Genomic DNA, 24323 nt, shown 5'->3' on the forward strand with positions numbered 1-24323 from the left:
CAAGGAAACGCGAAGGAATTTGCGAAGCCCGGCCAGCTGAAACTCCTGGAGAGCGCTCGCTCTGATCTGCCCAAGGGGGCGTTTCAGCGCCCGCTAGCTGGAGTCTGCGCCTTCCACTTCCGGAGCTGCCTAGCCTATTTTACGCGGGCTGGGTTCAGCTGCCCCAGTCCGCTGGGAGGACTTCATTCGTTCAGAGGCATGAGGACGAGCGACTTCCAAAAGGGGGACTGAGGGATGCGACCGACAGGATCAACCATGACCCCCAAATAGTTAACACTTAACTGCAGCCGACGTCACCCACTTCCGCAGTACCAATAGCTAACACGAGAAAATTCGCACTTGTTATCGCGAGAGCAAAACCAGGGGCTGAGGCCAAACATGTCAGTCTCACTACGCAAGCGCAAGTTTGCCAACGCCCCCATTCTTCGTACGCGCGTATTGGTGCAACGTCCATCCGCCTTGGGAAGGCCAGCCTTACTGGAGCACGCTTGCGTTTCCTCCTCCCCTTTTTCAAGTCTCATTTTTACTTCCGGCCCCCACTTCCGGTCCTTTCCATTTGTCTTTCCGGCAGAAAAATCGGTGGTGCGGTCTGGTGGAGTGTTTTAGTTCCCGCCAGGGTCGGCCTCGTCTGAGGCAGTGAAGCTCCAGGGGCTGGGGCCGCGCGCCCCCAGGGCGGCGCCCTCACTCAGCCATGGTGAGTTGGATGGGTGCGTGTTGGAGGGGGCGAGCGGGAGGGCTGTGAAGGCTCCCGGCCGCATTCGGGGCGCTCGTGGTGGAGGAGCGCAGCCGGCATCACTGCAGGCTTCAGGCGCCTGGGCTACCTGTAACTCGGGTTCTCTTCCTCCTTGCTTCAGCTGTCAGAAGTTGGGGGAGGAAACGGGAACCTCGGGAGCGGAGTTACCTTCTCCGGCAGTGTTTTCATGCCGACCAAGCGCTTTAAGTTATCTCTGGGGAACAGGAAGGCACGGAGAGGCGCAAGGACCCGCTCCAAGTCGCGGTGCCTGGCGTGGGCCCACTTGTATGTTCCCAAGACCCATACGGGAGATGAACAGCGGTTGTGACAATATGTTTCTGGGTTTTTTGATTTATGTGTTCTCGGTCTCCCCCACGAGATACAAACTTCACGAGGGCAGGGTCTTGTCACCATTGCTTTAATGGCTAATACGGTGTCTGGCACGTTGTAGGTGTTCAGTAACGATTGAGTGGATGGCATAATGTTATTGCATGAGGGTGTGATCTCCGTGGTCTGGAGTGGTTTGTTGGCTTCTCCATTCGTTCAAGTAGCGCTCACGACATGGAAATATGAGAATGCACATAGCGCTGGTACAGAGAAGTTGCTCATATATTTTGGTAACCATAATATTTTCATTAAGTTAAGGCCCCATAAGGAGCACACGACGCAGGAATAAGGTCGTAGATGTATTGCAAGCTCTTGTAGATTACCGAGCCCAAGATCCAAAGAAGGAGAGAAACCAGTGGGCTAGAAGCAGCCCTTTCTGTGGGAGAATATGACCCAAATTACTGCTCTATACTGCCCTGCTCAGCCTCGAAGCTCTTCGTTTCTGAACTCTGACAAGCATAGGGAATCCGTCTTTCCATTCCCTAGCAGGAGAGAGGATCCTTGGGCCTGGATATTTCTGGGTACGGGAGTTTTTTGTTATTTTATAACACTTTCACCATCACGCATTCCTATTTGTGGGCTTACATTACCCAGGGTGCATTCCCTTATCACACTGATTCATTGTTTGGGGGGGAGTTCCAAAAAGTCCCCTCAAAAAGAAGACCCATGGCTAAATTGCTACCACCTACCATGGTGTTTTAAGCATGGAATAAGCACTGAGAAACATTAAATGAAATATTCAGAATCCGTAGGATTTAATGAAATAGGTAGGACAGTGCCACAGCCTTCAAGATGATGGCCTCCCCTGGGAAAGCTGCTCTCTTTTATTCCTTAGTAGTTAATGTGTTCATGTATCCACCAAACTTTCGCCAAGTTTTTTCTGTGTTCATTGAAAGGGAGGGCCAGAAAGGAGACTTAAATTGAGCTCACTTTTGCCGAGTATCTGTAAACTGCATACCTAATGTTTTCATGTAGTTTTCTTGTTAAGTCATCATGACATCTCTATGAGATAAGAGGTATTATCCCTTTTGTAAAGACAGGGAAACTGAGAGACTACTTTTCAGGGATGGTAAGTGGAAGAGCTGAGAGTAAAATAAGTCCCTGACTTAGCAAGTACTTTTTCTATTTATACTACAACCCAAAAAACATGTTCTGTGCTTGACACCGTGTTTCAGGGACAATTGTCTTGACACTAGTGTGACAACACTTACATAAAATTCAGTTTGGAAAAACCTGTCTTTTCTTCCCGAAATTCTGTTGGCAGTAAACAGACAATTGGGATGCTGGGTGGAGAGGACCACGGTCGTTACAAATCTAGACAAAATGTAGCAGCCCAGTTGGGAGGAGGGGGCCAGAGAAGAACTTTCTAGGATGGCGATGACACAGGTGATACATTTTGAAGGTTGGATAGGAGTTAGCCAGATCCAAGGGTGTGGGGACAGTGGAGAAGTAAAGAGTTTAGGTGGAGGGAGCAGCGTAAGTAAAGTCACAGGATTTGGACATCTTTTTTTTTTTTTTTTTTTTTTTTTTACAGTGTGCATGTTCTAGGTCAAACGTTATGCTTGTGACTGTCCTTGTGATACTTTTCTCTAAAAACTACATGGAAAAAAGGGTATTTTAAACATGGCATTTTTCTTCCCTTCTGTCTTAGGCCCGGAATGCAGAAAAGGCCATGTAAGTATCAATTTTGTCTGTAAATTTTATGTGATTTAATTATTCCCACTGACCTCTTTTTGTGTTTGGTCTTTTTGGTATGTTTCTTTCTCTACATGTATTAAAATAGTATTCACATATTTGCTGTTTGTTATCCCCATTAGTGTTTTCTGACAGATCCCAGAACTTATACTGGATAAACATTAGTTCACTTGGAGATGGTGCAGGGGCTGTGAGAGTGACAACTGGGCACTCCATGGTTTTAGTCGGTTAACATCTGGATGTGTTGCTCACCACAGTGGTCTGATGAGTAGGGTTTCCCACAGTCTTTACGTGCAGCGTAAGTAAAATAGATACTTGGATGTTCAGGAACACCAATGGCTTTTTTAAGTCCCACTGTTGGAACATGGAAACCCATAACTTCTCTGTGGTGTCTTAATCTCTCACACATGCTTGTGTGTGCTCTCTTTTTTTAAATGAATAATAATTATGAAAAAATATATAAAAATATATATATATGAGTCATGTTAATGACCACCTTACATGATGGTCATGAATAGATCTACCCATCTAGGAACCTGGGTGACAAATCTGTGAGCAGTATCTAACGGAGTCTTCTCTCTTCCTGGTAGGACGGCCTTAGCAAGATTTCGCCAAGCTCAACTGGAAGAGGGAAAAGTGAAGGTTGGTTTTGGTGTAAATCTTCCTCGTGAATTGTGAAGTATCAAGAACAAATGTGGTGAAACTCCTGAGCAGACTAGACTTCCTGTTTCTTGTTTGTACTTCCTGACATTCTTATGAATCTGTCCACTTGAATTCTAGGTGTACCTCTCTGTAGCTGGGGCAGTGTGACCATCTAGCTGCTTGTCCTTCCGCCGCCGGTTATGATAATTGGCTCCCCATATTATCCCAGCTCTAATGTTGAATAATAGGAAGTGCTGTGGAGAGCAGCTCTAAGCTGCAACCAGCAAATGATCTCAATTCATGGAGGCTCAGCCAGGCCAGGGATAACATGTACCATTCTTCCAATATTTTTGTTTTGTTTTTTAAAAAAATTATACACATACGTGCTCACACACACATACATGTGTATACACACGCATGTATGTTTGTTCTAAACACGGGTAGCCATTGTTTCTTAAGGTGATATGGATATGCCATGAAATGGATATAACCTAGCTTATTAGCCAGCTCTCTGTTACTGGAATTTTAAGTTGTTTCCAGTGGTTCACTGTACTAGATACAGTGCAGCCTACGTATGTTTTTGCATGTATGCTTGTTTCCTAAGTAGAGACTGCAGAGCGAAGTGTAAGGCTTGGTGAAGATCATCTGGAACTGAAGCTTCAAATCTGTTTAGACCATTAGACAGTTAGTCTTCAGGGCTGAACCAGTTGCGGATGCTCGTAAAGCTTGGAACTAGGACAGTGGCAACATGTGTGTTTTGCTTCTTCTTAGGAACGGAGACCCTTTCTTGCCTCAGAATGTACTGAGCTGCCCAAAGCTGAGAAGTGGAGACGACAAGTATGTTCTGGGTGAATCTGGTCATATAGTAGAAGTAACAAGTCTCTGATTTTTTTCTTTTTGAATTGACGTCTAGTTGACACAGAATGTTACATTAGTTCAAGTGTACAGCGTGGGGACACCACAAGCACAGCTCCTATCTGTTACCATAAACCCTATTACAATACCATTGACTATATTCCTTATGCCCTACCTTTTTCCCCCGTGACTTTTCATTCTGTTACTGGAAGCCTGTACCTCCCACTCCCCGTCACCCATTTTGCTCATCTCCCACCCTCTGCCCTCTGGCAGTCATGAATTGGTTCTCTGTATTTATGGGTCTGTTTCTACGTTTTTGTTTGTTTATTCATTTGTTTTGTTTTTTAGATTCTACGTATACGTGAAATCATGTGGTATTTGTCTTTTTCTGTCTGACTTATTTCACTTAGCATAGCACGCTCTGTGTCCGTCCATGTTGTTGCAAATGGCAAGATCTCATTCTTTTTATGCCATGTAATATTCCATTGTATATGTACACCACATCTTCGTTATCCGTTCATCTGTCCCCGGACAGTTGGGCTGCTTCCTTAGGTATTAGGGATCGTACATAATACTGCAGTTAACGTATATTTTTTCAAATTAGTGTTTTCATTTTCTTTGGGTAGCTACTCACTAGTGGAAATATTGGATCATGTAGTAGTTCTATTTTTAATTTTTTTAGGAACCTCTATACTGTTTTCCATGGTGGCCACACCAGTCTGTGTTCCCATAACAGTGCGTGAGGGTTCTCTTTTCTCCACATCCTCGCCGCCACTTGTTGTTTCTTGTCTTTTTGATTCTAGCCATTCTGACAGGTGTAAGGTGATATTTCATTGTGGTTTTGATTTGCGTTCTGATTGTTTATTATCTAAATGATTCATTACCAGAATTCTAAGTATTTTTAATTACTAATTTTGAGTTATATTTTTTCTGTGCTTTCAGACATACTCAAGTCATGAGAATTGATTACCTTTTATTTTTTTTCACAGATCATTGGAGAGATCTCTAAAAAAGTGGCTCAAATTCAGAATGGTAAGCTAACCTATCTTTTAAAATGTTGATTCTCAAATCCACAATTAGACTTGGGGATTTCAACACTTGTCTCTCAATAATCAGTAGAACGAGCAGATAGAAAATCAGTAAGGACATAGAAGAACTGAACAATAGTATTAATTTGACATTTATAAAACACTCCAGGGGACATTTGTCAGTCTCTGGAGACATTTTGATTTTTACAGCTTGGGGTGCTACTGGCATCTAGTGGATAAAGCCAGGGGTGCTGCTAAGCATCCTCCAGTGCTTCCTATGAAGAATTTTTGACCCAAAATGTTAGTGCCACTGTTTAGAAACACAGCTCAAAGGGAAATTGAAACCTGAGTAGCAGCTCTCTATCTATTAAAAAATAAAAAAAATTTTTTTTCTTTTTAAGTAAACTCTGTGCCCAGTGTGAGGCTTGAGCTCATGACCCCAAGATGAAGAGTTGCGTGCTGTACCGACTGAGTCACCCAGGCACCCCTATACCTATTAAAGAAATTGAATTCATCGTTAAAACCTTTCAGCAAAGAAAATTCCAGGCCCAGATGGCTTCCGTGGTCAGTTCTACCAAACATTTAAGGAAGTAATAATACCAGTTCAACATAGTTTCTTCCAGAAAATTGAAGGGGAAGGAACACTTCCCTCATTTACAGATTTTAGTATTAGCATTACCATGATACTAAAGGCAAAAAAAGACATTACATGGATAGAAGAAAACTGCCAACCGATATTCCTCATGCATATAGACATAAAAATCTTCAACAGAATATTAGCAAACCAAATCCAGCAATTTATAAAAAGGATAATAAATCACAACCAAGTGGGAGTTATCCTGGGAATGTGTGGCTGAATCAGCATTCAAAAATTAATACAATTTACTTATCCCCATTCTAAAGTAGAGAAGCCACATGATCATCTCAGTAGGTACAGAAAAAGTATTTGGCAAAATTTAACACTCACTCATGCTAAAAACTCCACTAACTGGGAATAAGAGGGAATTTTTTTTTTTAATTTTTAATTTTTTATTTTTTTTAAAGATTTTTTATTTATTTATTCGACAGAGAGAGACAGCCAGTGAGAGAGGGAACACAGGCAGGGGGAGTGGGAGAGGAAGAAGCAGGCTCATAGCGGAAGAGCCTGATGTGGGGCTCGATCCCGGAACGCCGGGATCACGCCCTGAGCCGAAGGCAGACGCTTAACCGCTGTGCCACCCAGGCGCCCCGGAATTTTTTTTTTTTTACCCTGATACACTTCTACCAAAAAACCTAGCCAGCATCATAATTAATGGTGAAAGACTGCATGCTTTCCTCCTGGGGGCAGGAACAAGGCAGATATCTATTATCACCACTTCTATTCAAGGTCATACTGGAATTCCTCGTTACAGTGCAGTAAAGCAAGAAAAGGAAATAAAAGGCACACAGATTGGAAGGGAAGAACTATAATTCTGTGTTCTCAGATCACGTAATTTTCCATGTAGAAGATCCCAAGAAATCTATAGAATGATTTCTTTTCTTTCTTTCTTTTTTTTAAAGATTTTATTTATTTATTTGACAGAGACAGCCAGCGAGAGAGGGAACACTAGCAGGGGGAGTGGGAGAGGAAGAAGCAGGCTCCCAGCGGAGAAGCCTGATGTGGGGCTCGATCCCAGAATGCTGGAATCACGCCCTGAGCCGAAGGCAGACACTTAACGGCTACGCCACCCAGGCGCCCCTATAGAACGATTTCTAAAATGAATAAGTGAGTCTAGCAAGGTCACAGAATAGAAGGTCAATACACAAAAATCAATTCTATTTTTATAAAGTAGCACTGAAAAATTGGTATTAGAACATTTTTAAAAGTGCTATTTACAAAAGCACCAAAACACAAGAGATACTTAGGTATAGATCTAACCAAACATATGTGCAATCCGTGTGCTTTTTCTTTTAAAGATTTTATTTTTTTGAGAGAGGGAGACAGAGATGGCGAGAGAGAGCACAAGTTGGAAGGAGAGGGAGAAGCAGGCTCCCCACTGACGAGGGAGCCCGATTTGGGGCTCAATCCCAGGACCCCAGGATCATGACCTGAGCCTTAGGCAGAAGCTAAACCAACTGAGCCACCCAGGGGCCCTTTTTTTTTCTTTTTTTTAAAGATTTTATTAATGAGAGTGAGCGAGAGAGAACACTCGAGCTGGGGGAATGGGAGAGGGAGAAACAGGCTCCCATGCTGAGCAGGGAGCCCGATGTGAGGCTCAGTCCCCTGGGATCAGGACCTAACTGAAGGCAGAGGCTAAAACCAACTGAGCCACCCAGGTGGCCCTGCAACCTGTGTGCTTAAAACTACAAAACACTGATAAAGGACATCAGAGATGACCCCAGTACATGGAGAGATACACAGCATTCATGGATGGGGAGACTCAGCATAGTAATGATGTCTGTTCTGTCTCTTCAAATACTCAAAATCCCAACAGGATTTTTTTTTTTTTTTTTTTGTATAGGTTACCAGATTTTTTTCTACATTTTAAATAGAAAGGCAAAGGAACTAGAATAGCCAAAACAGTTTTGAAAAAGAACAAGATTGGAGTATTCATACCTGATTTGAAGATTTAATATAAAGCTGCTGTATTCCAGATAATGTGGTATTGGTGAAAGACAGACGATTGGAACAGAGTAAGAAGGGCAGAAATAGGGCCGCACATGTGGCCAGTTGACTTTTGACAATGGTACAAAAGCCATTCAGTGGAGAAGGGGAGGGATACTCCCTTGCAATAGCCGTATGATATTTCATTTCAACATATCGGGGTTCATTAGCTATTTCCTTCCTCTGGTGGGCTGCCCCAGCTGCTCCCAGCTCTTGGCCGCCATGGACAACACCTTAGCAAAGTCCCTTGTGCATATTCCTTCAAATAAGTCCCTTAGGCTTAATTCTCAGGGTATAGTCTTTGCCAAAAGATGTCCCCATATGACAACACATTGCTTTCCTGAAAGGGTGAAACCAATGCTCCCAGGCCCTGGTGCTTATGGCAGCCTCACTGCACATTGTTGGCATTGGATGCTACGTGCCCCCACCACTAAGATATTTTAATAGTTGGCTAAGTGGAACTGCAGGATTGCTTCAGTTTATATTTCTTCAGTTGCTAATGAGGAGGAAGTTGTTTTTCCAAGGACACCCCCCCCCCCCCCGTGCTGGTGGGAACCCTAATCCTTGCTTTTCCTTTATTTGGGTGTTGATGGTTTTTTTTATATATTTAAATGAGTATTTTTGTGCTGGGTACCTTTGTAAGTGTTGACATTCATTTTTGAGGGTATAACATTGAGTGTTATTTTGAAGAAATGATATTAATGTGTTTGTTTTTTTAGCTGGTTTAGGTGAATTCCGAATTCGTGACCTGAATGATGAAATTAACAAACTGCTAAGAGAGAAAGGACACTGGGAAGTCCGGATAAAGGAGCTGGGCGGTCCTGATTATGGAGTAAGTAAGCAGCGGTCTCAGAGGATCTTGGGGGTAAGCTAGTGAGCTTTTCTGGCAGCAGAGTAGCTCCGCATCCCTTGTTGCTCCCAGCCCAGGCCTGCCACAGAGTAGGCACTTGAGGAATAAAGGTTTGGAAAGTGCCCGTTGCATGTGGACAGGAAACATGGGTAGCATAATTCTGAAAGACCCCGCAGCACAGCCCTCAGAGCAGACAGGGCACCTGAGTTTACTGCTCAGATGGTCTTGAGTAAGCCGCTTAATCTGTCTGGGCCTCTTGTTTAAAATGACCATGGTCTTGGGGTGCCTGGCTGGCTCAGTCAGTGGAGCATGCGACTCTTGCTCTTGGGGTTGTGAGTTTGAGCCCCATGTTGGGTGTAGAGATTAGTTAAAAGAATAAAAATCTTTAAAAAAAACAAAAGAAAAACGACCATCGTCCTTTTGCATCATCCCTGAGTTCCTTGGGGGTCAGGGCAGCCATTGTTGGGTTCTTTACCTGAGGGGGCCTCATTGTAAAACACACGCATGCAAACTGTCTATCACAACCCAGTACACACAGAAATGTACTGAAAAAATACATGGTGATGCATGTTGATATTTTCTGTTGTTACATTTTGATGTTAAAAAATTGATGATTGTGACCCACACTTAATTGATTTCATGACTCACTCATGAGTCTCGACTTTAAAAAATATTACCCCAGAGCCCACCCCATTTATTTGTGAAGAGATCTACCTCAGGTCATTTGACCTCATCAGTGAGCTGTAATATGTTATGTAGGAAGTGTGTGAAGTTTTTCTAACCTGCTGGTATTTTCACTTTTATGAAAGTTTGACACATAATTATCACTTTAGTACCTGGTGTAAAACGAAGGAGAGGCATTCATGTTTCTTGAGCCCTGTTTTTTTTCTCTGTACTGCGTGAGGACCTTTCTCACTTACTCTCTTGAGCAGTTGGGTGATGGGGATTTTATGTGTCCTATCAGACAGCTTTAAAGTAATGCAGAAGTTTGTTAACCCTCCTGGAAAAGTGACCTCAGAAGCAGAAAAAAAATTAATATGTAAGATATTCTTAACTGCCACCACCCAAAGTCAGCATTCATTTTCTTAAAATTTTCAGTTGAAATATATTGAACTATATTGAAATATATTTGACCCACAATATTACATATTACGTATCACATTTATTTCAGCTCTACTACATAGTGACTCAACAGTTCTGTACGTTATGCAGTGAGCATTGTTGACCGTCTGTCACAGTTATTACACAGTTATTACAACATTATTGACTATATTTCTTTAAAAAAATTCCAGTATAATTAGTTTCAGGTGTATAATACAGTGACTCCACAATTCTGTACATGACTCAGTGCTCATCATGGTAAGTGTGCTCTTAATCCCCATCACCTGTTTCACCCATTCTCCCTCCCACCTCCTCTCTGGTAACCATCAGTGAGTGTGTTCTCTGTATTTAAGAGTCTGGTTTTTTGTTTGTCTTTTTTTTTCTTTGTTCATTTGTTTCTTAAATTCCACATTTGGGGAAGGTCATGTGGTATTTTTTTTTCCCCCTCTGGCTGACTTATTTTACTTAGCATGATACCGTAAAGATCCATCTATGTTGTTACAAATGGCGACATTTCATTCATTTTTATGGCTGCGTAATATTCCAGTGTGTGTGTGTGTGTGTGTGTGTGTGTGTGTGTGTGGCATGTCTCCTCTATCAGTTCATCAGTCAGTGGACACTGGGTTGCTTCCATATCTTAGCTACGATGAATAATGCTATAATAAACATAGAAGTGCGTATATCTTTTCAAATCAGTGTTTTCGTTTTCTTTGAGTAAATACCCAGTAGTGCGATAACTGGATCATAGGGTAGTTCTATTTTTAATTTTTTAAGGAACCTCCATACTGTTTTCCACAGTGGCTGTACCAGTTTGCATTCCCACCAGCAGTGCAAGTGGCTTCATTTTTCTCCACATCTTTGCCAACACTTGTTGTTTCTTGTGTTTTTGATATTAGCCATTCTGACAGGTGTGAGGTGAGACCACACATTGTGGTTTTGATTTACATTTCCCTGATGATGAGTGATGTTGAGTATCTTTTCAGTGTGTCTGTTGGCCATCTTCGTGTCTTCTTTGGAAAAATGTTCATGTCTTTTGCCTTTTTTTTTTTTTTAATTTGACAGAGACACACAGCGAGAGAAGGAACACAACAGGGGGAGTGGGAGAGGGAGAAGGAGGCTTCCCACTGAGCAGGGAGCCCGATGTGGGGCTCGATCCCAGGACCCTGGGATCATGACCTGAGCCAAAGGTAGACGCTTAACGACTGAGCCACCCAGGCGCCCCTTTTGCTCATTTTTTTTTTTTTAAAGATTTTATTTACTTATTTGACAGAGAGGGAGACAGCCAGCAAGAGAAGGAACACAAGCAAGGGGAGTAGGAGAGGAAGAAGCAGGCTCATAGCGGAGGAGCCTGATGTGGGGCTCGATCCCAGGACCCTGGGATCATGACCTGAGCCGAAGGCAGATGCTTAACCATCTGAGTCACCTAGGCGCCCCAATTCCTATATATTGTGGATATTAACCTCTTATTGGATATATCGTTGACAAATAATCTCCCATTCAGTAGGTTGTCTTTTAGTTTTGTTGAGTGTTTCCTTTGCTGTGCACAAGCTTTCTATTTTGATGTAGGCCCAATAGTTTATTTTTGCTTTTATTTCCCTTGCTTCAGGAGACATATCAAGAAAAATGTTGGTATGGCTGATGTCAGAGACATTACTGCCTGTGCTCTCTTCTAGGACTTTTATGGTTTCAGGTCTCACACTTAAGTCCTTCACCCGTTTTGAGTTTATTCTTGTGTATGGTGTAAGAAAGTGGTCCAGTTTCATTCTTCTGCATGTGACTGTCCAGTTTTCCCAACACCATTTCTTGAAAAGACTGTCTTTTTTCCATTGGATGTTCTTGCTTCCTTTGTCGTTCAGCAATTGCCCATATAATCCTGGGTTTATTTCTGGGCTCTCTGTTGTGTTCCATTGGTCTGTGTATCGGTTTTTGTGCCACTGCCATACTGTTTTGATTATTATAGTTTTGTAGTATATCTTGAAACCTGGAGTTGAGCTTCATTTTTCTTTCTCAGGATTCCTTTGACTCTTCAGGGTTTTTGTGGTTCTGTACAGGTGTTGGTATTATTTGTGCTGGTGTTTTGAAAAATGCTGCTGGTATTTTGATAGGGATTGCATTAAATCTGTATATTGTGTTGGGTAATATGGACATTTTAACAATATTAATTCTTCTCGTACATGAGTGTGGAATGTCTTCTCATTTGTCATCTGCACTTCCTTTTATCAGTGTTTTATAGTTTCAGAGTATAGGTCTTTCACCTCCTTGATTAAATTGATTCCTAGGTATTTTATAGTTTTTGGTGCAATTCAACATTAATGTTTTAGTGTATTTCTTTCTACAGTTTTTTAAGATTTTATTTTTGAGTAATCTCTATACCCAACGTGGGGCTTGAACTTACAACCTGAGGTCAAGAGTTGCATGCTGTACCAACTGAGCCAGCCAGGTGCCCCTCTTTCTAGAGTCTGTCAATGCTTAACAATTTTATTCCCATTTTCTGTGTGTAAAAGTAATACATTTAGAGTCTTCGTTTCACAAGATGAGAAGAGTTCTGGAGATGAATGGTGGTGAGGTTACATGATAATTATGAATGTATTTAATGTCACTGAACTGTCCACTAAAAATGGTGAATACGGTAAATTTTGTTATGTATATTTTACAATAGAAAAGAAAAGAGAAAGTAGTACATTATCACTAAGGTCAGAAAAGTATAAAGAAGCAGAAGAGCATTTAGTCAGAATGCCATTTCCTGGATGCAGCTGCTTGAATAATTCCTTCCATTGTTTTTCTGTGAATGCCATGATTGAGATCACACTTACTGTCTGCAACTTTGGTCGTAGCATTTGTGCTTCTTTCCAAAATGGTAACATTGGTTATGTAGATACTACATATGTCTGTGCAAAAAAAAAAAAAAAAAGAGAGAGGGGCACCTGGGTGGCACAGCGGTTAAGCATCTGCCTTTGGCTCAGGGCGTGATCCTGGCGTTCTGGGATCGAGCCCCACATCGGGCTCCTCCGCTATGAGCCTGCTTCTCCCTCTCCCACTCCCCCTGCTTGTGTTCCCTCTCTCGCTGGCTGTCTCTCTGTCAAATAAATAAATAAAATCTTAAAAAAAAAAGAGAGAGAGAAATATAAAAAAATATAAAAATTATAAAATATTCAAAACCTGTGTTCTATGCATGATATAGAATATGTTATATATTTTTCTAGCCCACAGAAATAACTGCTATTGACATTTTCTATTTCTCTTTCTAGCTTTTTTCTCTATCCATATATGTGTTCATTTTTACAGAGACTGTTTTTTATTCTATGTGCTTCGTTCACTTAGTGTATCAAGAGCATATTTTCATGTCAATAATCACTATTTTAAATAGCATTCTTGAGAAAATTGGAAAATTAGTAGAGAATTCTTATATACCGTTCATACAGATTTACCAGTTTTTGATACTTTGCTGTATTTACTTTGTCGTTTTCTGTGTGTACCTTGAGATTTATTTTTTCTGAACCATTTGAAGCTTAAGTACATCATGCTCCCTTACCCTTTAATACTTAACATCTCTGTGTGTATTTTCATTTTTCCTCTCTCTCTGTGTATTTTCTAAGAGTAAGAATGTTACATAACCGTGGTAGAATTATCGAGTGTAGGACATTTAACTTTGATACAGTCATTTTATCCATCCTACTCAGCTGTTTCACTGATTTTCCCAATAATCTCCTTTTTAGCGTTCCCCCTTCTAGGACAGGACCTAGTCCGGGGTCACCTACTACACGTGGTTGTTGACATCATCATTTTTGTTGGATAGAATTCCATCTTCGAGGTGTATTTAATTTGTCTTTTACTGCTTGTCGTTGAAGTTGTTTGCAGTTGTTTCTTTAAGCTTTTGTCACTTAGGTCGTATCATACGTGTCTTCCTAAGGCAATCCAAAAGTTTCATAAGAATCATCATTTTTAAGGTATAGAATATATTCCATCTTTGATTATGCTATAATTTACTTAAATCATCCTCATACTGTTCGGTATTTAGCCTAACTAATTTAGGCTGAAAAAAATGTACCTAAGTATTTTTCTCTGTATATCAATATTTTCCCACATTCAGTGTTATTATCTTAAAGTATATTTGCAAACATGGAAATAGTGGGTTAAAGGATCAGATCCATTTTCTGTTTTTTTCCTTCCCAATAAGAAAGTTGGCCCTAAAATGCTGGATCATGAAGGGAAAGAAGTCCCAGGAAATCGAGGTTACAAATACTTTGGAGCTGCTAAAGATTTGCCTGGTGTCAGAGAGCTTTTTGAAAAAGAACGTAAGTACCTGCTAATGTTTGTGCAGGTTTTAGCCTCTCATTGCTGGTGATTATCACAACGTGTCTGTAGGCTAGGTGCTCTTCCAGCTACATGGCAGTCGTGTCAGAATTACTGTTCCCAGATTTGAAATGAGAAACTGTAAGTACTAGGAGCTGAAGTCATAGGCCCAGGGCACACAGTTGTGTGTGCCAGGGCTGGGAGAGGGATCCAGAAGTGACTGGTACCAAATTCTCACCCTTTGCACGTGCCAGTTTCTCAGCCCAGATGTCTCCCTGTTTGAAGTTTCCTCAGATTACCAGGGCAGGCTCTGATGTTCATTGAAATGGGGTCGTGTTTCAGTTACTTACTAGTTGAACAAATCTACCTGAAGAACAAGTACAATCTTGTACTCGAACAAGTACCGAACCCCAGTAGGTATAAATGGAGAAAAGTGGAATGGCTGTGTGTGGATTCACACTGCTGGTCCCCTCACCTGGCCTGCCTTCTCCTTCCGTGGCCCTGGGGAGCTTCAGCCAAACCTCGGCCTTCCAAATGCACTTGGAAACCACTGGCCTGGAGTGTTTGTGCATTTTAATTTTGCCCTTTAGGAAAGTAGTCTAAGCACTTTATAGAAAAAAGTATGAATAGTAGAGAAGAATAACACCAGTATTCTCACTGCTGTTGACATTCTGCTCTGTTTCCTTCCAGGCAGTTTTTCTGTTTGTTTAAAAGTATGATTCTACAAATAGCGAGAGAGAGAACACAAGCAGGGGGAGTGGGAGAGGAAGAAGCAGGCTCATAGCGGAGGAGCCTGATGTGGGGCTCGATCCCATAACACCGGGATCACACCCTGAGCCAAAGGCAGATGCTTAACCGCTGTACCACCCAGGCGCCCCTGATTCTACCTATATTAAGCTCTGCTTATTTTTAAATTAATTATGCCCAAATGTTTTGCATGTGTTATTAACGACACTTAAAAATAATTCAGGGGGAGGTGCACCTGGGTGGTTCAGTTGGTTAAGCATCCGACTCTTGATTTCGGCTCAGGTCATGATCTCAAGGTCATGAGACTGAGCCCTGCCTCAGGCTCTGCATTTAGTGGAGAGTCTGCTTGGGATTCTCTCTCCCCCTTTTCCTCTGCCCCTCCCCCTCTAAAAAAGATCTTTAAAAATAATAACAATAATTCAGGGGGTGCTTGGCTGGCTCTGTTGGTGGAGTGTGCGACTCTTGATCTCAGGGTTGTGAGTTTGAGCCCCATGTTGGGTGTAGAGATCACTTAAAAATAAAATCTTAAGAAAAAAATCTTTAAAAAAATAAATAATTCAAAGTTTAAATATCATGCTGTTCATTATGAAAGTAATATAATTTTTTTACAGAGAAGTTATAAAATACAGAAAATCAGAAAAAAAAACTGTCCATATTTTCACATCTTGTAGATGACAATTGTTGACATGTTGGGGCATATTTCCTTCCAGTTTTTAAAGGTAGATGACAACCCAACAGATTGGTCCCCTCACCTGGCCTGCCTTCACCCTCCATGGCCCTGGGGAGCTTCAGCCAAACCTTGGCCTTCCAAAATGCCAAAAATCAAAGCTGATAACATAAGAAGAAAAAATACATATGTATAAAAATACATATGCGGAGGGGGGCCCCTATATTGAGGTTAAGCTGTACATATTACTTTTTTAAATTTGCATTTTTCTAAAAAATCAGTTGTAGATTTTTTTTTAATAAGAAAGTGCTTAGGTCTTTTTTTTTTCTCTAAAGATTGTTCATTTATTTATTTGAGAGAGAGAACGCACAAGTAAGAGGAGCGGCAGGCAGAGGGAGAAGCAGGCTCCCCAGTGAGCAGGGAGCCCAATGGGGGACTCCATCCCAGGACCCCGAAGGCAGACGGTTAACTGACTGAGCCACCCAGGCGCCCTGAACGTGCTTAAGTCAGTCTTAATGAGTATAATTCAAGTAGCGCTGTCCCCCGGGTCTCCCCAGCCCTGTGCCCCTGGATAACTGGTAATCATCATAATTTGTTTGGTACGTTCCCTTCCAGGCCTTTTTTATGCACTTACATGCTCATTTCATCAGCTAAATTTCATCAGGATAAGTGACAGATGACTCAGCCCCGGTTCTGTTTAGGCAGAAAAGTGAATTTACTGTCTCACATAACTGAAAAGCCCACGGGTAGTTTGTCTTCAGGAATGGCTGATTGCCCGTCACATTTCCTCCATGTTGTAGTTTTGACTTCCGGCCTGTGAGCTTGTTCTCTATCTAGCTCTCTGCTTGTGGTGGCAAGTGGTCCATCATCAGTTTACATTTTGTCCTCTCTCAGAAGAGCAGTTCAAGCAAAACTCCTAGAATTGAATCAGGTTGGCTTTGACTGGTTCATTGTCCCATCCGTAAACCAGTCCCTGGGATGGGGAGGGATGCAGTGTTCTGGCAGGTTTTAGCCCTGTATCTGGTCCTGGGTGCAGCTGGCATTGTCACAGGACAGGGACCAAAAGTGGTGCCGGGGCAAACAGATTTGCTGTCAGCCGCGTGAGGGTGATGGGTGGAGGCCTGTGAAGACCCAGTGGCTCGCCCATACCTGTTGTGTTGTGCTCTGCGTTGATATCCGCCCAGCGTTCTGCTTAGAACTCTGTAAGTGGATGTGAAGGATTAAAGCGTATGATATTAGTGGCGCCTGGGTGGCTCAGTCTTTAAGTGTCTGCCTTCGGCTCAGGGCGTGATCCCGGCGTTCCGGGATCGAGCCCCACATCAGGCTCCTCCACTGGGAGCCTGCTTCTTCCTCTCCCATTCCCTCTGCTTGTGTTCCCTCTCTCGCTGGTTGTCTCTATCTCTGTCAAATAAATAAATAAAATCTTAAAAAAAAAAAAAAATAAAGCGTATGATATGAATTAGCCATACTTTATGTAACCATTCATCCATTGGTAGACCTTTAGCTATTTCTAGTTTTCCATAAATATAAAATTTTTGTGGATCTGATGGTTGAAAATATATTATTTTTACTTTTTATTTTCCTGATTACTAATGAAATTGATAACTGAATTCAATTACTAATTGAAATTTTTTACATATGAATTTTTTCTTCGTATGTTTTTTCCTCTGCATATGCTTTCACTCTTTCACTGTATCTGTTGGGTTGTCATTTCCCTTTTGATTTTTTTTAAGATTTTTTATTTTTTAATTAAAAAAAGGTTTTTTTTAAAGATTTTATTTATTAGAGAGAGAGAGAGTGAGCACAAGTAGGGGGAGTGGCAAAGGGAGAGGGAGAAGCCCTGTAGAGCAGGGAGCCCAATGTGGGTCTCGATCCCAGGACCCTGAGATCATGACCTGAGCCAAAGGCAGACACTTCAGCGACTGAGCCACTCAGGTGCCTCTAAGATTTTTTATTTTTAAGTAATCTCTACACCCAACATGGGGCTCGAACTCATGACCCTGAGATCAAGAGTTGAACGCTCCACCGACTGAGCCAGGCAGGCTCCCCTCCCTTTTGATTTTCAAGAATTACTTAAATATTCTGAGTAGTAACCCTTAGTCTGAAAATATTTTCTTTAAGACTTTCTCATTTATCTTTTCGGTTTGTTTATAGTTTGTTTTGTCTTATCTATATACTTAACGTTTTTCCATTTTTTTTTTTTAATTAAATCTCATGACATTTCCTGCGTTACCGAAACACCTTGTGAAATAGCTATAGAGGGGTCGTAGGGTACACCCTGTAGTTTACAGCCCGAGTTATTCCGAGTTTTCATGACTCTGTAAACAATGCACATCTCTGTCCATACAGCTTTGCCTGCTTTTGTTACGGTTTTTTAAATTAGGATACATTCCTTCTAAATAGACTAATTGGGTTAAAGGGTTCAAAACTGATTGAAGAAAGGGTTGTACCACTTCTCTAATTCTGTGGCTAGAATAGGAAGTGCCTATGTAATGGTGTTTTCTCGAGCGTGCTCCCTGGCTGCATAACACCGTACAGGATGCAGGCTGGGGTGTGACTGGTGGGACATGTAGCTAAGTCGGTGCTGTTTCTTTAGCTCTTCCTCCTCCAAGAAAGACACGTGCCGAGCTCATGAAAGCGATTGATTTTGAATACTACGGTTACCTCGATGAAGATGATGGTGTCATCGTGCCTTTGGAACAGGACTATGAAAAGAAATGTAGGTCTATGAGCAATTCATTTCATTATAGATGGCATCTGGTTTCTGTTCTGTCCTTTGAAAATGGGTTTTTAAATAGTGCTTGATGCCAGAAGCGAGTTTATTTTAATGCGGATACTCTTCAGAAGACATGGGCTGCTGATGACCTAACCGTCCGTAACTATGATGTAGTCCGGGGCTGTGTTGGGCCCGAAGCAGCAGATTGGGGAAGCCCATGAGCACATTGGACCTGTTCCCCGTCCAGCTGGAATTCATCTGGATTTCTTCCCACACTGGCCTTTCTTGAAATCAGGAAATGGTGCCCATTTAAGTGGCTTTTCGATCTGCTTTAAACACAGCTAATACATTATGAGCGTAGAGCAAGATGGGTGGTTCTTTCTGAGTGCTTCCTCCATGCCAAGCACCGTGCTAAGCATTTTTTGGACCCTGTTCTTTTTTTTTTTTTTTTAATATTTTATTTATTTATATGACAGAGAGAGACAGCGAGAGAGGGAACATAGCAGGGGGAGTGGGAGAGGAAGAAGCAGGCTCCCAGCGGAGGAGCCTGATGTGGGGCTCGATCCCAGGACTCTGGGATCACGCCCTGAACCGAAGGCAGGCGCTTAACGACTGAGCCACCCAGACGCCCCGGACCCTGTTCTGAAGCCTCACGGCGGCCCTGTGAGGAGTAGTTAGTGCTGATCTCCCAGTGGTGTGTTGAGCTAGGGTTCTGGGTGAAGGAGGTCAGGAGTCTGAGCCCTTTTCCAGCAGCAGGTACTGCTGTGTCTCCTTTGTCATGTGGGCGTGTCAGGCAGCCACTCAGGTTGCTGGGGACATCCCCTAGAAAGCCACCTTGTTGTGACTTCCACCTGGAGCTGTGGTATGACCAGACTGCCTCTCATATCCCACTCCTGTCTGCCGGGGCAGAATGGAGGGCGCTCCTCTTCCGAGGGGACATGTGGGCCTCGCCCTGTGTGGCTTGTAAAGCTGATTTAGAGGCCTCGCTAAGCAGCAGCTGCTCTCTTGTGTCTCCAGTCAGGGCTGGATTGGTTGAAAAGTGGAAAGCAGAGAGAGAGGCCCGGCTGGCAAGAGGAGAAAAGGAGGAGGAGGAGGAAGAGGAGGAAGAGATCAACATATATGCTGTCACCGAGGAGGAGGTACTTTGGGGGGGGGCTGGTGCTCACTGCCTACTGCTCCGAGCCACGAAGGCTGGGCCTTGGGAGAATCGGCGGAGAGGTAGGAAGGTTTAGCTCATTGGTGAGGGGTTCGGATCAAAGCCCAGCTCTGCCCCTGTCTCCAGCTGAGAACTTCTCTTCCTCACCTGGAAGATGGATATGAGGATCACCCCTCAGCATCCCAGGGAGGGTTCCAGAAGGGAATGGCTGTGAGAGCACTTTGTAAACTGTGCTTTACACCCAGAATTACCTGCTTCATAGAGGTTGTCTGACTTCTGAACACTTTGAGGCCATATGAGTTATAGCCCCTCCCCCCATCGTTTTTTTACTTATCTGTTCACTTATTTGTTATTACCACAATTTCAGGTTCAGTTATAGATCTACTGCGTTAGCTGCTTCTACTTTATAAAGTACTGCAGATGGGGTGGCTCCAGAAATGGATTTTACCCAGAGTTCTAGAGGCTGGAAGTCTGAAATCAAGGTGTCAGCAGTAGGTCTCATCATTTCTTTTTAAACGGCAGTGCAAGCAGCTCTTCTGCAGTCTTAACACCCCCACACCTTCATGGTAGAGATAGAAACCAGCCCAGAGCAGAGGAGGGACTGATTGAGAAGGTCACGGCTGCGGGTGGAGCTGTGATCTTGCCTCTCAGGCAGAGAGAGCTTCCTACTCCAGTCTCTCCTGGGCGCCTGCCATGCAGGCCTCATTCCTTGGACATGCTGAGAAAGAATGAAGTGGATTTGCTGGACTGAGAAGGGGAGGGGAGTTCTTGTGCATGGGCGGTAGGTCAGGTCCTGTGTGAGGACCTTGCTGTGATATCAGTGGCAAAGAAGGAGGTTCAGAGAAGTTTAGTGACTTGGTCAGCATCACGCAGGATATAGCCGACCTGAGGTTCCTGTGCAGGTCTGGCTGATGAGTAGTGGGGACAGTGAAGCATTTGAAATAAGCTGGCAGCATGCCCTAGGAAGGTCTTGTCTTGTCTTTTTTCCCTCCCTCCCTCCCTCCCTCCCTCCCTCTTCCTTTTTTTTTTTGCCCTAAGTGGAGCCCAGCACGGGGCTTGAACTCAAGATCCTGAGATGAAGACCTGAGCTGAGATTGAGAGTCGGATGCTTAACCGACTGAGCCACCCAGGCGCCCCTACCTGGGAAGGTCTTCTTTAGCTGCAAATTTTCATTTGCTCTTTCAGCATCTGTTTGCTTAATTAGTGGCTCCTGTGAGCCAGGTCCATGCCAGGGGCACAGGGGTACACAAGCTCTGCTTGTACCTTGAAGTCCGTGGGGAGACAATCCAGTGGGTAGAGTCAGTGGAAAACAGTGGCTGTCAGAGCAGCTCTGAGATAGTGACATGCTGTGGGGAGAGCCCGTGAAGCCTTTCCTGGGGAGCTGACCATTCAGCTGAGGCCTGGAGGATTGGGAGAAGTTAACCAAGTGAGAGGCAGTGAGAGAAAGAGTGTTCCAGGCAGAGGAGCAGTGTGTACTGAGAGACGCCGTGGGAGTGTGAGGGACAGAGGACAGGCCACTGTGGCTGAAGCACAGTGTGGGCTGCTGGTAGGGAGAGGAGAGGAGGCGGGAGAGGGGCAAGGCTGGACAAGCAAGCGCCCCAGCTTCGTGGGGAGCAGGCTTTGCCTTTATCCGGAGAGGAAAGGCAAACAGCCAAACGTTGTTGTGGGTTTTGTTTGTTTGTTTGAAGACTTTTTTATTTATTTGAGAGGGAGAGAGAGCGAGGATGAGGCAGAGGGAGAGGAAGAGGGAGAAGCAGACTCCCCACTGAGCAGGGAGCCCGATATGGGGCTCGATCCTAGGACCCTGAGATGATGGCCTGAGCTGAAGGCGGCTGTTTCACTGACTGAGACACCCAGGTGCCCCACGTGTTTTTTGTTTTTTTTTAATTTTGAAATAATTTACAGGAAAGGTACAGAGGGTCCTGTGTATCCTTCACCCAGTTTCCCCCAATGGTTACACCTTCCAGAGTTCTAGTATGGTATCCACACTAGGAAACAGAGTTGGTGTAGTGAGCATATGGAGTTTGGTGTCCTTTATCACCTGTAGATTTGTGTAACCACCATTTCTTTTGCTTTTTTTTTTTTTTTTTTTTTAAAGATTTCTTTATTAGAGAGAGAGGGTGTGTGGTGGGGAGGGGCAGAGGGAGAGGGAGAGAGAGTGTGAAGCAGACTCTGTGCTCAACACAGAGCCCGACGCGGGGCTCCATCTCATGACCCTGAGGTTATGACTTCAGCTGAAACCAAGAGTCGGCCACTTAACTGACTGTGCCACCGAGGCGCCCCTGTAACCACCATTTCAGTCAGGATACAGGACTGTTCCCTCCATGCCCTGCTCCCTTCAGTCCCACCTTCCTCCTTCCCCCATCCCTCACCCCTAGCAAACTCCAATCTGTTCTCTATCTCTGTAGTTCTGTCATTTTGAGAATGTTTCATAAATGAAATCGTGCCTTACGTCACCTTTGGGGTGGTCCCTACACTCAGCACAGTGCACTTGAGATCCATCGGAGTTGTTGCATTCGAGAGTTCGTTACTTTTTATTGCTGAGTAGTGTTCCGTATAGAGAGAAGGACGCAGGTGGTAAGTGGCCAGGTCAGTGCGTTTTCACGAGGCGAACAACCCCACGTAGCAAATACCAGGTGAGGAAACGGAACATGACCATGACCAGCACCTTAGAAGCTTGCTCCTGCCCCGCTGGGTGTTACTCTCCTGACCTCTAAGAACCCTAACTTAAGCTCTTACCTGTTTCTGAACTTGACGTCTCTTGGTGGAATCATGCATACTCTCTGCTGTCTAATGGTCGTGGGTATCTGTTTAGCGTCCAGTGTGGGGCTCTGCCCAGTCAGGCTGCTGTGGCCTTTCTCATTCATAGGCAGCCGTTTCTGTTGAGTGTACACGGAGGAGTGGAATTATCAGGTCATGGGGAGGGCACGTGCTGGGCGTCAGTAGATACGGCTAAACCATTTCCCAAAGTGCTGGGCCCGGTTTGCACGCCTCCCAGCGGCACCCGAGACCTTCCACCGAAGGGTCTCCGCCAGCTCCTCCTGGCGTGTGTGCAGAGAGCTGGGGCAGGGCAGGCGGCACTCACAGGGGTCCTCTCTCCTCAGGGTAAGGCCACAGTGTTTCCTTAGGCGATGCGTAATCTCTTTTGACTCACATGCAGACTCTGAGTTGATCTTTTTTCTATGTGTGGTGCATTTTTAAATTTTAATTAAACAAAATAGATAACATGTACAAGGTTCAAAAGCCACAAGTACGTAAAGATCAAGGAAGATTCTCTAGTTCTCTAGGCGCAGAGGTGCACCTGGTTCTCACGGCTGTTGCTAGTTTCTATTCTTATTTTCTTTCCTCAGACAAAAGGTGGCATAATTTACACAGTGCTTTGTTGCTTTTTAAATAGTTAACGGTGTGTCTTCTTGTCTTTCTGAGAACTGAGCTGCCTCATTCCTTTTGTTTTTTCCTTTGAAGCAGCCGCATAGTTGTGCATTTTTGTAGCGGTACCAACCTGTGTTTAACGGGCACCTGCTCACTGACTTTCTGGTGGTTCTGTTTCTAGTCTGACGAGGAAGGCAGCCAGGAGAAAGGAGGTGAAGACGGGCAGCAGAAGTTCATTGCCCACGTCCCAGTGCCGTCCCAGCAAGAGGTAGGACAGGGGCTGGGAGCTGCCCTTGCCGGTGGGGCTGTCCCAGCGCCAGGGGCCTCGGCTCTAAAGGAGACTGCACAGAGCGGGGGAGTGGGTTTTCCTCGTCCTTCCTGTCCCTTAGGGCAGCTCTGACTCCGACGGGGGGCCGCTGTGGCTATGCTCACAATAGGGTGTGGAGTCCCGAGGAGGCAGTGTCTCGTCTGCTTTAGGGGTACCGACACACAGTTGTTGCCACGCTTCCAGTGGGAAGAGTGCGGCTCTGGGAGATGCGTCTGGGTGTTGGCTCCTCAGTGGCCTCTGTGCCGGGAACTCCCTCCTGGCTGGGTTTCGGCAGGGCGTGGGGGGCCTTGCTGAGGAGTAAAGCATGAGCCCTTTCTCCTTGCCATCCGCAGATCGAGGAGGCACTCGTGCGGAGGAAGAAGATGGAACTCCTCCAGAAGTATGCTAGTGAGACCCTGCAGGCCCAGAGCGAAGAGGCCAGAAGACTTCTGGGCTATTAGGGCTAAGCTGAGACCTGCTCAGGGTCTGGATATCTGCCTGGAGACCATCATCCCCTGCTGGCCTTTGGTGAGCCCACCAGACGCTGCTGTCCTGGGATTGCAGACAGGCCGGCTAGGGCTGCGAGTCCTCCTGCTACGTCCCCTACCTTTTCTACCCCCCTCCTGATCCGAAGGGAGGGGCTGCCTGTGCCTCTCTGGCAGGCTGTCTTCGTGCTGACCCCTTCAGCTGTCACTTTTGTACGATGTTTTGCTATGGTAGGAACCCACTTGTTTTTATCTAGCGTGTGTAAAACAGGCTGCTCATGGGCTGTCTGTGTTTTACTCGGCTTTCTACTGTCATTTGCTGGGGAGGGAGGGAGTCAATTTATGACTACAATTAAAAAGATGCAGTTTTTCCTAAAAAGACATATTACTACCTCCTCTTGAAAAATGAGAAAGTTTGTCATCTCTGGGCCCGCAGTCCCACGTGTCAGCCGCCAGCCAGAGCCATTCCTTTTGGGTCGGGTACTGCTCCCGGTTCTCCGTGGTAGACTCAGCCTGCCTCATTCCCTCCTGCCCAGGTGGCAGGAATTTCAGTTTGTTACTTCTGTCTTATGACTCCTTCTGAAGAGAGCTATTTTTATTAAAGATTTTTATATGAAAGGGCAACTTCCATGTCTGCAGCCTGTTCCCTGGGAACCGCCCTGCGGC

The 24323-nt window shown here is 44.3% G+C and overlaps 1 protein-coding gene across 3 annotated transcripts; it reads left to right on the forward strand.

The window, feature by feature from the left end:
- Positions 1-498: 498 nt before the first annotated feature.
- ISY1 (ISY1 splicing factor homolog) lies at positions 499-24281 on the forward strand. 3 transcript variants are annotated; one of them, XM_008697824.2, is made up of 11 exons: positions 512-694; positions 2772-2794; positions 3406-3457; positions 4229-4294; positions 5302-5344; positions 8683-8795; positions 14092-14209; positions 18218-18340; positions 19355-19476; positions 23047-23133; positions 23526-23777. In XM_008697824.2, the coding sequence occupies exons 1-11, from the start codon at positions 692-694 to the stop codon at positions 23631-23633; spliced, it is 858 nt and encodes a 285-aa protein (XP_008696046.1). In that variant the 5' UTR covers positions 512-691; the 3' UTR covers positions 23634-23777. The 3 variants fall into 3 exon arrangements, with proteins under 3 accessions (XP_008696047.1, XP_040484317.1, XP_008696046.1); XM_008697825.2 differs by lacking the exon at positions 18218-18340 and having other exon boundaries at positions 499-694; XM_040628383.1 differs by lacking the exons at positions 14092-14209; positions 18218-18340 and having other exon boundaries at positions 509-694; positions 23526-24281.
- The last annotated feature ends 42 nt before the right edge of the window (positions 24282-24323 follow it).

Source organism: Ursus maritimus, unplaced genomic scaffold (genome assembly GCF_017311325.1).
Source record: "Ursus maritimus isolate PB19 unplaced genomic scaffold, ASM1731132v1 scaffold_14, whole genome shotgun sequence".
Lineage (NCBI taxonomy): Eukaryota > Metazoa > Chordata > Mammalia > Carnivora > Ursidae > Ursus > Ursus maritimus.